Here is a 14,894-nt window from a genome sequence, read left to right as displayed (position 1 = left end):
GCGCGTGTGTAGCTGCAGCCCCAACAACGCCAAGAGGATGCCCCCCCCCCCCCCCCGCCCCCCCTAAACTGACCTCCATGTTCACTCTCTTCCCCTCAACAGCAGAAAGGAACAGATTGCCTTTCTCATGTAGATACCCTGCTCTTCCAGCTGCCTGCACAATGGTGCCTCACACACGCTGGCTGCACTACTCTCACAAAGGCCTGGCAGCACAAGAAAGAGCCCTGGCCCTGTGGTCACAACACAAAAGCCACCTGACAGCTGATCTTTTGTAAGACTGTGTCTGTGTGTGTGTGTGTGTGTGTGTGTGTGTGTGTGTGTGTGTGTGTGTGTGTGTGTGTGTGTGTGTATGAGGGAGTGAGGGAGTGTGAGTGAGCGAGCGAGCGAGCGTCAGGCTGGAAGTTTGCTCACCATGCCCTCGAAGCCGACTCTGTACAGGTTTTTGGCCCCATTGTCCCACAGGACGTAGGCAGCGCTGTGAGGGCTGGCCGCACTCCAGTCCTGGATCTCTGTCACCTGTGGAGGAAGGGGACGCTTGAGATTAGGAAGACAGAAAACAAAACATAAAAACAAACAAACATTAAATCGAGGTAGTTAAAGGAACACTCCGCCGATTTTCAACCAGCGTTGTAGCATATCCAAAAGTAAAAAAAATAAATTACAGGCATTAATTTAGTTTGACAGTTATTGAGAGTTGATTTGAGTTCAGTTCATTGTGGACCAGTGATGTCATTTGTGCATGAATGACATCACTGGTCCACAACTTAACTCAAATCAACTCTCAATAACTGTCAAACTAAATGAATGCCTGTAAAACTGTTTACAGTTTTATGATATACAGTACTACTGATTTTGTAATGATACGAAGCTGATTGAAAATTGGCGGAGTGTTCCTTTAAGATGGAGTTTGCGTCAGAATTCTGTGGAAATTGTTAAGTCAACAAATGTTTTGGCATTTTGAAAAATCAAACTAATGTCTCGTAAGTAGAGACAGGTTTTTTTCCCTCTGCGGGAGGTTTCAAAGAGGTATTTTACAGGGTAAAACTCCATGATGTAATAATACTAATTGGTCAGAGTGCAGGGTGAGCTACTAAATGGCAACTTCAGCAAAGCAGGACGTAACACAGGTGTAACCAATAACATAACAAAGCCCCTGGCACTGGAACACCTAAATGGAATGGAACCATAATTAATTGGTACTGGTTACATCTGCTTTACCATCTCTGCTATAGGCCCTCTTCACATCAACTGTTTTGGTGGTGGTAAAGCAGGAAGTAAGACAGGTGTAACCAATAACATAACGAAGGCCCTGGCACTGGGACACCTAAAAGGAATGGAACCATAATGAATGGTATAGGTTACATCTGCTTTACTTCCTGCTTTGCCATCTCAAAACGGTTTCTGTAGAATTGGTCTATACATCTACCCAGTACGTAATGCAGCAATCTGCACTCTCAGAGTTTCAGCTTTATCTACCACGGCCACACAGACTGGGTGCAGTGAGAGAATAGCTGAAAGTCATTGGCACGCCCAAGTAGTTAATCTATAGGCTGCGCTGTGTGCAGTTCTGTATGCTGCACCATCACTGCGTTTACACCTAGAGGGAAGTTTCATTCCCTAACTACAGGGGAATATTAGCAGTGTGAATCGGCAGAGACTGAACAATTTGATTCTGTCTTGATTCTCATCGTATCGCAATTTTAGATTAAATAAACTCAACTTTTTATTGCCCCCCCCCTTCACCTGTTGGCTACAGTTTCCAAATCTCTAAGAACATTTTTATTACACCTCTGTGACCACTTGTTTGCAGCGAACTCCTACAAAGAATAGAGATGATCCAGAATATCATCAAGCACTGCCACACTGTGCACACAAGCACACCTAGCACAAAACTGTGCTTCTCCTAACGTGCTGCTATTTGTACTATACTATGACGACTTGTGTTATACCAGACTTGGCTCTAAGGACCAGCTCACAACCTGAGGGAAACAATGTGGTATGGACATAAAATAGACAATGGCAAAGGAATAGAGGCTTACAGCTTCAATTTGAAAAGATCCCTTGGCCGCTGTAGATATCAAACGTGTGAAAAGGATGATGAAGAGTAATATTTCTTATTTCTCTTATCAGATTTAGAACTGCAAACACCAATTCAAAAAGAGATAGTCAGGATTTGTACATTAAACAAATTTCACTCCACCTGAAGTAGCACACCACTTTCTCATAATATTGAGAAAGTCTCAGGAGCAGAGTAGTAGTACAGTAAATTAATTATTTAATTACCGGTTAAGTAAATACAGAATTCTAATCGTTAAGATTATTTTCAGGCCCTTTCCAGAGGTAATTGATTAATGAGCCTTAGGAGGTAATATTCACAGTAAACTAACGGCACATCTAAGCTGCAGGACATGTGGGCTAATAGCAGTTTTCTGGAGAGCATATTGCTTACAGCATCATAAAACAATAATGAGATATGCCATTAAATAACACAGCAAAATGAAGTCTTCAATTGCCTGCAGGGGCTCTTAAATTGAATACTTTGGGCTCTGGACCAGAGTACACAATAAAATGTACAAAATACAAGCAATTACTTTATAGCACTGTTGCAGTATAAATATAAATAGACTATGTTAAACAAATGCAACCTCATCCGACATTGTATTACCCTAATGATTGTATTTAAGCCTGGAATGAACTATAGCAAGGACGCCTGTCTATATTTTCAGTAAAGATGAATAAGAATGCGTGGGATGAAACCAAGGAATAAAGAAAGTTTTTCATTGACACAATCCACTAGTTCAGTGGTTTTCAAAGTGTGGGGCGCATGTCGACTGGGAAAAATCTGAGAGAATAAAATGCCCCTCAGATTCTGTAGCTCATTACAAAATACATATCGGTTTTCATTTTAACACATTGAATGCCAGCCATGTTTTCATTCCTGTAGGTAAGTTGTGCCAGGGGTGTTTTTGACGATTCTGGCTCATTTTAGAACAGCCGAGGATTCTTTTCTGTTAAGAATTCATGAACACCAATCATCTAAAAATAACTAATAGAATGTGTGCTTTCTCTGTCTAAAAGAGTTAGTTTGCAGAGTTAGTAGTTATGTAGATATTAGCCGTTGAGTACAGCATGGTTTCAGCGTCTGGAAATTTATTCAGAGATAAATGGCTTTTTGTGAAACAGTCACTTTAACCATTCATTTTTGGCATCAGTAAGACCGTCAGACATTCTAAACAATAGTTTTGAACAGTAATTTCCTCCATAACAACAGGAAACACCCCTCTCATTCAAACTCCTCCCTCCGTGTGTCTTCTCCTCCTTCCTCCTAACAGCGGGCGTGTCAGAAGCGCGTTGTGCTGCCTGCCTGTCTGTCTGCGTGCCTGCCTGCCTGCTTGCCTGCGTGCGGGGACGAGTCTGAAATGGATTACTGTAAAATCGCCAAGCCATTTCCTTGAATGGCTTGCTCCCGCGGTGTGTGTGTGTGTGTGTGTGTGTGTGTGTGTGTGTGTGTGTGTTCGCGCGTTGGTCCGCGGCTCTGGGGGGAAGAGATCTCTGTCCGTTCTGTGTGTGTGTCCGGGCTTCTGACTGTAAAATCGCCAAGCCATTTCCGCGGGAGGCGGCTGCTTTTGGGTCCCGTGGCTGTGGCTTCTCTCGGTCTCTGTCGCCACTTAGTGGTCGGTAAAATAGATTACACACATGCTCTTGCTCCAAATAGTTATCTCGAAGATGTAAAAGGGGTTGATTGATGTCCCACCGTCAAAAAAAAAAAATGTTTATGTAAGACGAGTTAGCTCGTCCTTGGCACTTAAGCGCTGGATTATGTAAGACGAGTTAGGTCGTCTCTGGCACTTAATGTGTTAAGTTCAGTTTTCACCAATGTGGAACTTTTTGTTGGCTATTTCTCTCAGAAAGTTGGTCCGACCTGCACCAAATTTGCACACAGCATATTATAGCTATTACACAAACCTTTGATACTAACTAACCACTTGGCTGAGATGCACAAACGTGTCAAAGAGCATGGTGCTTTCTTTCTTTTTTGGGGGAGCTTATGATTAGAATGAAAAAATACCCCCCCCCCCCCAAAAAAACAATATTTGTAAGAGGCCCCCAGGACAGAAATATGGAGAAAAAGGTGGCCTTCTAAATAGGTGTTCAACACCTGCTGTGACATCACTTGTTGCTGGACGTTCTGCTGGGGCTGACACACAGGCATGCAAAGTCATGGATAGTGAAAAAGGTGACAGATACCAGAACAGCCATAACACCACAGATAAATCAGAGTTATCAGACATGACTCGTCCTATTTGGGGATGAAAAAGGTGACTCTCACCTAAAGTAGTGGTTCTCAACATAATTATATTCACCTCAAGGACCTCTAAACTGAAAGAAACTAGACCACGGACCCCCATCTGATAAGAATTTAGCTTTTAGATGTTTTATTACAGAAAGTAACTAGTCCAAAATAGTCATACCTTCTGTCATTGTGTTACTTACAGTATGGATGGAATTATAGTGAAGTAAATAATGTATCCCCTTTTTTGCTGGGGACCCCTTCAAACCCCCTCAAGGACCCCTGGGGGTCCCCAGACCCCCCTTTGAGAACCACTGACCTAAAGGTGACTAGTGTGCATACCTGTGACATCACAGGTGTACAGATCAATTTCAGGAACAGTGCCCCCTGGTCTAGGCTAGGCTGCTGGCTCTTGATGTGGACATTGAGTGTATGTTTCCAGTGAGTGTAAGTGCCCTTAAAATGAGCCACCCCAACTGTACGGAAAGTAATGTATTAATCATTTTTCAGGCCAAGAAATCTGCTTCCAAAAGGAATGAAAGAGCATACAATTCAATGCTGCATCTGCTCTGAACAATTCAGAATGGCTGCCTGGGACCTTGACTAACTCTGAGGTCCAAAAGCATCATGGAGAATTGAGAGGGCAAGTGCCAGAGCAAAGAGACAAGATGACAGGCTGATGGCATTTTCCTCTCCCCCAGGCACTGGCTAAACTCCTTGCCTACTCTCATTGTATATTCAGCTCATGGTCAGAAGTAGTCAATATAAGCATACTACACATGTTTGAGCCTGGGGAGTAAACAGCACAGTTACAGGATCTCTCCTCCACCTGGTGTCCTACCTTTCCTCTCCTCCCGTTGCCTCCATCCTGGTCTTCCCACTGCCAGTCCACTCCTCTCACCACACGGCCACCGGTGAAGATCCCTCTGGCTGTGATTTTCTTTGACTTGCGGCGAGACTCCAAAAGCACTCTGCACAAAGAAACACAGGTTCCTCGTTGAAGATGCAATTCTTGTCATTTGGAATACTCGGGTGACTCTGTCAGAGATAAGAATATGCAACAGTATTCAACCAAAGAACACAACATGGCACTGGCTTAAGTTACTGGTGTCAACAAGAAGAAAGCACTGTTACGCTATTTTTATGACGGTATCATCAGTCATCCAGCCCACAATTCTCAAGAATCTCTTCTGCGAGAAATAAGCAAAACCACGAGCGGGGTGAAGAGGAACAGATCGAGTAAAAGTGCTTAGGTTTAGTTTGCACCATGATTGAACCTAGAAGCAAAGTGATAAAAAAAGATGCGATAAAAGTCATAAAATACAATGTTGGGAAAAAAGAAGAAAAACAAATTAAGTCATAGCTGGTGAACCCAAGGGGCTTACAAAAATATCTCACATAAAACCGAACTAAAGAAAGAAACAAACAAGTGACATGTTGAAAGGAGTACCCTACTAATACACTACTGTTCGAAGTTTAAAACAGTAAACAGTGCATCGTCTGTTAAAAAGATTAAAATGCTGTGATAAAGTTCAACTAGAACGACGAATTTGGTCATGGTGTTATTGAGATATGCCGTTACCAAGCTTGAAAATGGCGTTTGTGAGGTCACAGTGACCTTGACCTTTGACCAACAAAATCTAATCAGTTCATGCTTGAGTCCAAGTCGATATTTGAGGCAAATTTGATTAAATTCCGTCAAGGCGTTCCTGAGATATCGCGTTAAAGAGCTTGGAAATGGGGTTAGTGAGGTCACAATGACCTTGAACTTTGATCTTTAACCAGCAAAATCGAATCAGTTCATCCTTGAGTCCAAGTGGATGTTTGAGGAAAATTGGATGAAATTCCATCAAGGCATTCCTGAGATATCGCGTTAACGAGCATGAAACGCATGGTTGTGAGGTCACAGTGACCTTGAACTTTGACCTTTGACCACCAAAATCTAATCAGTTCATCCTTGAGTCCAAGTGGACGTTTGAGGCAAATTCGAAGAAATTCCATCAAGACATTCCTGAGATATCGCGTTAACAAGCTTGAAAATGGCGTTCGAGAGGTCACAGTGACCATGACTTTTGACCACCAAAATCTAATCGTTTCCTCCTTGCATGCAAGTCGACGGTTGAGCGAAATTGGAAGAAATTCCATGAAGCCGTTCTTGAGATATCGCGTTAACGAACTTGGGAATGGTGTTCGTGAGGTCACAGTGACCTTGAACTTTGACCACCAAAATCCCGTAAATTCCGGACTATAAGACGCACCGGTCTATAAGCCGCGGGACCAAAATTGACTATTTTTTTCTTCTATAAGCCGCACCGGTCTATAAGCCGCGGGTGTTTTGATGTTTAATTACCATATGAAAGGGTTCGTGCACAGAGAGGAATGTCGGGAAAGCGATGGCTGTTTGGGGAAGCTCCCATTTATTAACATTTCAACAAAACAAAACAAAAGTCAGGTCACTAATCCCCAGACAAAATCACACAACAATAGGCTATATGTGCAGCAAACCTGTAACCAGAGAAGTCAAGTCACTAATCCTCGTCTTCCTCTTCTTCCTGCGTACTGAAACCACCAAAGTCCTCATCTTCAGTGTCGGAAACGAACAGGTTCAGGGTGGCTTCGTCAACCACTCTCCTCTCTCCTTCATTGTCACTCAAAACCAACGAACTCCTCTTCATCACTGTCGGCATCGAACAGCCTCTGAAGCCTCTGACGGCCCTCAGCGCCAGCTGTGGCGGCATCCTCTTCATCCCGCAGCAGTCCAGCGTTTTGGAACCCGTTGGTGATTGTGGATGTTTTCACACTCCTATAATATTCCGTGCTGAGACAGTTCCTCCTGCTGCACCGTCCAACGCCTCACCATTGACTCATCGATGCCCAGGTTACGCGCGGCTGCTCTGTTTCCCTCTTTTAATGCGAGATTGACTGCTTTCAACTTGGAGGCTGCGTCGTGTGAATTTCTGCGTACCTTCCCCATGGTAAGTGAGAGTGTTGCTTCTACTGCTCGTTCTCATGCTGTCGAGAACGAGCAAAGCTTTTTTTTGGTGAAAGAATCCTCCAGGGCGCTTCTTGTTAACAGTCCGAGTGAGTGGCAGGTCGAACGTCAAAGGCACTTCATCCATATTTATGATCTGCTCCGGTTCGATGGAATATTCCTTGATCTTCCTTTGTGTGAATTCGCCGAAGTTTGTGATTTTCTCCTGGTAGTCGGGGGAGGGAGTTGATGGCAGAGTGGCCGTTTGCTTACCGTAATTACCATATGTAAGTGGTCACGCACAGAGGGGATTGTCGGGAAAGAGATGGCTGTTTGAGGAAGCTCCCATTTACCGTATTACCGTAACATTTCAACAAAACAACATAACACAACACCACCGTTGTTTATTTTTACAGTGCACACAGTGTCCGCGGTGTGGTGAAAAGAGGGCAAGAGAGGAAATTAAAACAGAAGTGGATTTATAGTTAGAAAGAGTGCTAAAAAAGAGAGATTTTATTTGTATTTTTTTTTTTTTTTTCTGAAAAAATCCATAGATAAGACGCACCGTTATATAAGCCGCAGGGGCCAAAAAACGGGAAAAAAGCCGCGGCTTATAGTCCGGAATTTACGGTAATCAGTTCATCCTCGAGTCCAAGTCGACGTTTGAGGCACATTTGCCTCATCGGACAGACGGCCAACCCAAATCCATAATGCCTGCGGCCTGGCTATCGCCGGCGGAGGCATAAGAAGATCACACGGTCATGAAAACTATTTACAAGATGTTTAAAATGGTTAAAAACAGTAATGAATGTAACGGTACAGCTCAAAGACAGTGAGGATGTGGCTGAGAGAACCACAGTACAACATGGAGCTAGAAAAGCAACCCCACACACAACTGTCGTCGATGCGTCCGAGTTGTGAGGGACAAATCATTATTGACCTCTTTTTCCTAGTCTCTCTAGTTTTCTGGCTGGGCACAGGCCTTTGTGCCAACAAAACTGTTTTAAACATGGGGAATTCACACCGGCATGCGCCGGGGACAGCAGTGTTGGAGAGGAGACACATTGAAATAAAGAGTTCATTGAGGAGAACACGTTGTCTTTCGTATTTTCTGCCATAGGCATTCATTTTGTATTAAAAAAAAAAAAATTTAAATTGAAAATTTTCTAAGTATTAATATGATCGATAATCGATAATTGATCGTTAATTTTCACCGATTATCGATTTTGGAAATTTTTCAAAATGAACATCCCTAATATATATATATATATATATATATATATATATATATATATATATATATATATATATATATATATACACACAGTACACACACCGGTATTATACAAAACCCTAATGTAAAAGAACAATATATAACAGTAACAATTCATAAGAGCTGATTGCGAAAGACTTATCAGTCCCTCCAGGTAGTCGCAATCTCGCGATCGCAGCAATCAACACAAATCCAACCAATCTCCACAACATTGATTTATATTCATATTCATCATTCCTGCGGCCCCCCAAAACTCCCCCGATCTCTCCACAAAAAAATGGCAACACAGGCTCCTCAGCTTGCAATTCCCGCCAGCCCCTGAGAAAAAAACATCACATACTGTTAAGTTGCCACTAGATAGGGTTGGGGGGAATTGCAATCCTGCAATCCACGCCAGCTCCCGCAACCCCACCGCAACAACAACAACAAAATCACACAAAACCCTGCAAACTGGATGGCAATTCTCAGGAAAAGCCTCTGCGAAACCAAGCACCCTGATGGCAGAAACAAAGGCACCCTGATTGCAACAATCACAGACAGCCCAGACAGACACAGCATGGCCTCACCCACAGATGACGTCGCCGACACCATCACTCACTGATGACATGTTGGCATCACCACATTTTGACTTTCTAATGCTCTCCGGAATACTATTTCTGCTCCTTTCTTTTTTTTTACTGTAGTCATATGCAATCACACATTGGAGTGTATAATATATCATGACATATAATGTTGAAGAATTGCAATATTTGTGTGATAATATCACACTTTGAACTTACTGACAATTCCTACCCATGCTATCCATAACCATCATGGCACTGGCAATGCAAATGAAGAGCGCCTGGTCAGGTAGTCAGATGGTAATTTCCACCAAACTGAATTTACTCTTACCACTTTCATACCAACGACCAGGGTCGGACCAGGGTTACTTGACCCATGTTCAACTCTTCTTTTGTCAATTCACACCAAGGCAGTCAACACAGGTTAATCCCTGGCCATGACAATTCAGATAGGACCCAACATCCCAACATGGGAGAGATGCATAACAATTAGCATATCGATTAGCATAACAAATAGCAACCCGGATGGTGCCAGTCAGTCACATTGAAATGAACCCTTCTCCGACTCTGGTCCGACCCGCCATGCCGAGTCTGGCAACCGGGGTTAACCCTTTCATACCCCCAACTCAACCTGGATGGACCCTTGGTGTGAAAGGGGTATTTGACGACGCTATTAATCGTAACCGCTAAACTTCCGGAGGACAGCTACAAGTCTAACCGTTCAAAAAGGTAAAGGCTAATAATAAACTATCCGGCAGATCTCTAACCATCTAACATCAATGTGGTCCTTGATGGTAGACGTAGCAGCTGGACAGTGCAAGTCTAACCAATGCAAACAGCTTGTGGCCTCCAGCCACTCCCTCGTCTGCAGCATAACAAAACAGCCCACCATACCGTCAGAGGAGTGCGAGCAGGGGACACCTCCAGCACCCATTGTGTGCTACCATGCAATGACTGTCTCGGGGGAAATGAAGTCTCGCTCAGTTGAAAAGACTGCCAGCTGTTGGACCATGCGTTCATCCAGTGAACCTCACAATGGAGTTTGGTTGAAATAGACTCCAAATAGATGAAGCCCCATCATCACAATTACTGACACTGTGGTGCGCAACGATACAATTTAATGTCCAATTTTACTTAATCATCTTATTCACACAAACATAATACTAAATACACTGGGTTCATTAAATTAAAGAACTGGCTTTTTTCCGCCACAACTAACATGCCTTGATCTCTGTGTAGAACATCTTTGAAAGTGTAAAATAATTGGGCTATATCTTGGCTGTTTACATAACTGTGAATATGTCCAGACTATGACTTAGTATGTCTACTGTTGTTCCAGTTAAATGCATGAAATAAGTGCTGGGAATCCTCTCTGCTCCTCCCTACGGCTGTGCAACAGTCTCTGACACAGAGGACGACTGTCACCAAGAGACTCATTCTGTAGGAATGGGAGTCCCCATCTCCACCTTCTTTTCAGCTGTGGTTGACGGAGATGATCTCAGTTATACGGATGGAGAGACTCAGGTTCCTGAGGACCAATTCACTTAAAAGATTCTCAACTATCTGGGACCCATTTCTGGCCTACTTTGACGAGGTTAAAAGCGACAAGTGACTCGCCCAGCTGATTTCTCATGGGCCCCTTGCGTGGGATCCCATGCACAACATCTCTTACAAGCACATAAGCACCTCACGCTGCTGGTAGCACCTCACGCTGCTGGTAGCACCTCACGCTGCTGGTAGCACCTCAGGCTGCTGGTAACACCTCACGCTGCTGGTAGCACCACGTTGTAAGATTGGAATGTTGATCATATATGTATGCCTTTTCTTTCTTTTCTTTTCCTGTGTCTGAGCTTGTTCATTTTTATTTTTAAGAGAAAATGAAAAATAAAATATTGGGGGGAAAAAAGCATGAAATAAAGTCTGTGGTTAACAAACGTTTATGGGAGTGGTAATTTCCTGCTTTCTTCAGCAGGATAATCTTCACAAACGTGGACCACTTTTATGACTTTTGAAACGTAAATGCGTTTTTTTACGTGATTTTCAGAAAACGTTTCAAAAGTCATAAATGTGGTCCCCGTTTGTGAAGATGATCCTGCTGAACACACCACTCCCATAAACCTTATTTCATGCATTTAAGATAAATACACATTCTAAAACACCATAGCCTTTTCCCCTGATGATGATCCAACATGTCCGGGACTTCCGCCTTCCAACTACAAAAATATGTCATTCCTGCGGTACTCTATTTACCATACATGCAATAAATATGTTTAAAATGTCAGCTTTGTGGCTTAGCCAAAACACTGCAACTCGATCTGAAAGCGAGGCTGAGCTGTTGCCTGGCAACAGAGGGCTAGGAGCAGTAGCCACATGTTGTGTCTGCCTGTGAGGCAGAGCTCAGAAAATGCCTCTCAAATGTCACATGCACAGAAAGCAACACAAAGTCAAACTAACGGAGAAGCGTTTGCCATTATATATCCACCTTGATTGTTTGCATGATCATTTAGATGGGGCTAACGTGAAGGATCATGATGACAGGGTGGAGCTGGAGTAACTAACCTCTCACTGCCCGGGGTGGTGATCCTGTAGAACCGGTGTCTCAAATGATGCTTGTCTCCATGGTAACATGTTGTGCAGAGATCGTAGTTGGTACACTCAGCACACTTCCAGCGAATCCCGATGATGGGCTGTTGACGGCAGGTGTCACACATGGTCCCATCATGCTTGATGCCTGAGAAGTAGTAGGTAAGAAACAGTAGGTAAGTACTAGACAGAGTTGTTATCAAATTTGGATTATAATATAGTGCTTAAGTATCTGTTTAGATATGCAGATCAGAGCTTATACATGGTTCTGGTGCAAATAAAAACACAAATAAGAACAATTATGTGAAAATGGTGGTGGTGAATTGCTTTTAACATTGAGTGTGTTTACATGCACACTAATAAACTGTTTATTATCAGATTTCTAGAGTTACCTGATTATCAAGTGGTCATGTAAACAGCATCCTTGAATTGTCAGGTTTATTCATTGCATGCATTCAAGAGTATCTGTGTATGGGTTTACCTAAGAGTACACCGTACATGTCTTTACAACACCTATAGGCCTACATCTCTGACAAGTTGTTAGTGATCTGAATCACATTTCAATTGTCAAAGATTTGCCACAAGCCACAATGATACATGATAGCCACTGCTAATTTAATGCAACTGCTTCTGTCTGGGACAGCATCCATTCCATCACATTATACAGTCAAAATAAGTCAAAATGTATGCAAACAAAGCCAGAATCAATATCTCGCACAGATAACTTTGTTGCACAGTTAAACACCAAACAAAAGGTAATGATCAAAGGGAGCTACCTGTGGGAGCACTGTCAAATATCCTCACGTCGTATGCACCAGAACAGCGGTAGTTGGCAGCCGTCCCGTTATCCCAGACAACCACCACCTCCTCTGGACTTTCGAAACTCCTGACGGTGCCAACATGCCCCTCTCCTCCATCCTGCTTCCCCCATTTCCAATCGGGTCCGCGGATCACTCTCGCCCCAACTCCTTCCATCATCACGCGGTTATTCCTGCCGGTGGTCATTGTAGAAACGATCTCGCAATGCCACAACAAACTGTATTAGTTAGCCAGCTAGTATGCTAGCAAGCTACCGGTGCGCCGGATGGACAATTTGCGAGCAAGTCCCAACAGGGGAGACTGGGACAAGCCACAAAAGCTAGCTTGCTATGGCAGCTAGCTACCCAAGAAGGCTGTTGAGCAGTACGGAGTTTCTTCCCTAAACTAGTCGCTAACAATGCGCCAGCGTCTCCTTTACGTAGCGTTATTGTTTATCCAAATGACAAACGTTAATCACCCAACGAGCCTAGGAAGTAGCCACATTGCTAGCTAGCGAAATGTTAGACAAGCTGTCTAGTCTCTCCTCCACTCCACACATAAAGAATGCCACCTCTTCAACTTAGCGAGCTAGCTAGCGGAGTAGCTAGCTAATGTTACGCTAGCAAGCTAATCCTTTTCCAGGTTAACAAATCCTTCTTGTTGGGGCAAAATGTAGTCCCTTTTGTGGTAGCCTATCCTTATTGCTGTTGCATAATGTATTGGAAATCTATCCAAGATGTTTTCTTTGTCAGATGGCTCCCTGGAGTCAACTCAGAATAAACGCGTCGCCATTATTGTCAATCATCGTTCAGACGAACGACGAGCTAGTAAAGCACGGAGGTAAACGACGACGCACGAAGACATTGGGTTTGGGGGAAAAAACGGTTTGTTTGTCTCGTGGCGTCACTTGACTGACAGCCGGGTGGGCGGAGCAAACACAGCAGAGACAAACCCTTTACAGTCAGTCTATGGACAAACCCCAAGCTGGTATCAACAAATTAAATGACTGATTACCTGCTACAGTCAGCGAGATAGTTTAATATTTTCATTTTCAGAATGAAAACAATGAGATACGAACAAGAACCGTAGTAATCCCATCAACCCATCAATTCCATATCCTTATGGAATGTACTGATTCATCCAGTGCATTGATACAAATATGTATCACTAACCTACAGAACATGAAAGCTTATTGACAACACATTTTAGAAGACACGGTGACCGCTACAAACTAGGCCAACCTTTGTTTTAATATGTTTTATTCGATTGCACATCTAATTCCATGATGTGTAAAATTATACCTAACATTTTCAAATGTTTTTTGTTTTTGTTTTGTTTTTAAATGTGGTTGACAGACACCACTTTTGCAATTTTGGACTAGATCAGCTATATCTACAGGGTCCCATTGTGCAGTCTGCCAGTCACACAACATCCACCAAGACATGATGAAATTAAATACAAGATTTTATTGCTCACAGAACATGAGCCACAATCTATGGATCATGTTTGAAATGTGCATTGGCAAGGAAAAATTTGTTTTTCACGAAATTGGACCTTTAAACACACCATTATGTAGGCTAGTACTGTAGGCTACAAGTCTGGAATTAGCAATACATGTTGATTCAATGCATGTGGATTTAAAACCTGCATGGATTTTAGTGTGCCATGGCTGCGTTCTGTCAGAAAAAACAAAACAATGCCAGATCCTGCACAGAGATGTAAGCAGCTTTTATCTCAAAGAAAAATCACTCAAATGTTTATTATAGGCCTACGTTATATTTACCTATAGCACACATGGGCAAAATGCGGCCCCAGGGCCAGCCCTGGCCCCTGGGCCATCTCAATTCGGCCCCCAACGTCCTCAGAGAAAAACAAAACAAAACAAAACAACAACCCCCAAAAACTCAATAAAGGGCAGAATTATGTTAATAAATCTCATCTGCTACAGCCAATGGATTTGTATCACTATTATATTGGGAGATTAACAAGAAATTACCAATCACAACGGGAGAGAGGGTTAAAAATAGTGAGAGTGTTGGCAGGTATAATCTCCAATGTGTGGTGTGTGGCCCTTCACTTAGGCTACTTGTTGTAAGTCAGTATGGCCCTCTGGAAGAATTTTTTTTTGCCCACCCCGACCTATATATCTATATATATATATATATATATATATATATATATATATATATATATATATATATATATATATATATATATCCTGTGATATTGCTACCATATTCCTGGAATATTTCCAGAATATGGACCCTATTATTTTACAGTCTATGATATGGACACAACTATAGAGAGAGACATATACTTTTGTGGGATATTTGTTAATAATAATAATAATAATAATAATAATAATAATAATAATAATAATAATAATAATAATAATAATAATAATAATAATAACAACAA

At 42.5% G+C, this 14,894-nt stretch overlaps 1 protein-coding gene across 1 annotated transcript in view; it reads right to left on the bottom strand.

Annotated features, from left to right (window-relative positions):
• Positions 1 to 13,265, bottom strand: part of LOC310792340 (E3 ubiquitin-protein ligase mib1-like) — a gene marked incomplete at its 3' end in the record, with an annotated part of 31,829 nt that extends 18,564 nt beyond the window's left edge. The window contains exons 1-4 of the mRNA XM_083654062.1: positions 12,455 to 13,265; positions 11,655 to 11,826; positions 5,133 to 5,262; positions 412 to 516 (exon numbers count right to left, since the gene is read on the bottom strand). Of these exons, the coding sequence (XP_083510188.1) occupies positions 412 to 516; positions 5,133 to 5,262; positions 11,655 to 11,826; positions 12,455 to 12,683 (636 nt within the window). The 5' untranslated portion in view covers positions 12,684 to 13,265. The remainder of the gene's footprint in view (positions 1 to 411; positions 517 to 5,132; positions 5,263 to 11,654; positions 11,827 to 12,454) is intronic.
• Positions 13,266 to 14,894: the final 1,629 nt, after the last annotated feature.

This window comes from Poromitra crassiceps, assembly GCF_964638095.1.
Source record: "Poromitra crassiceps genome assembly, chromosome: 17".
Classification (NCBI taxonomy): Eukaryota; Metazoa; Chordata; class Actinopteri; order Beryciformes; family Melamphaidae; genus Poromitra; species Poromitra crassiceps.
Note: the sequence above shows the minus strand (reverse complement) of the source record. Positions and strands in the feature narration are given on the sequence as shown.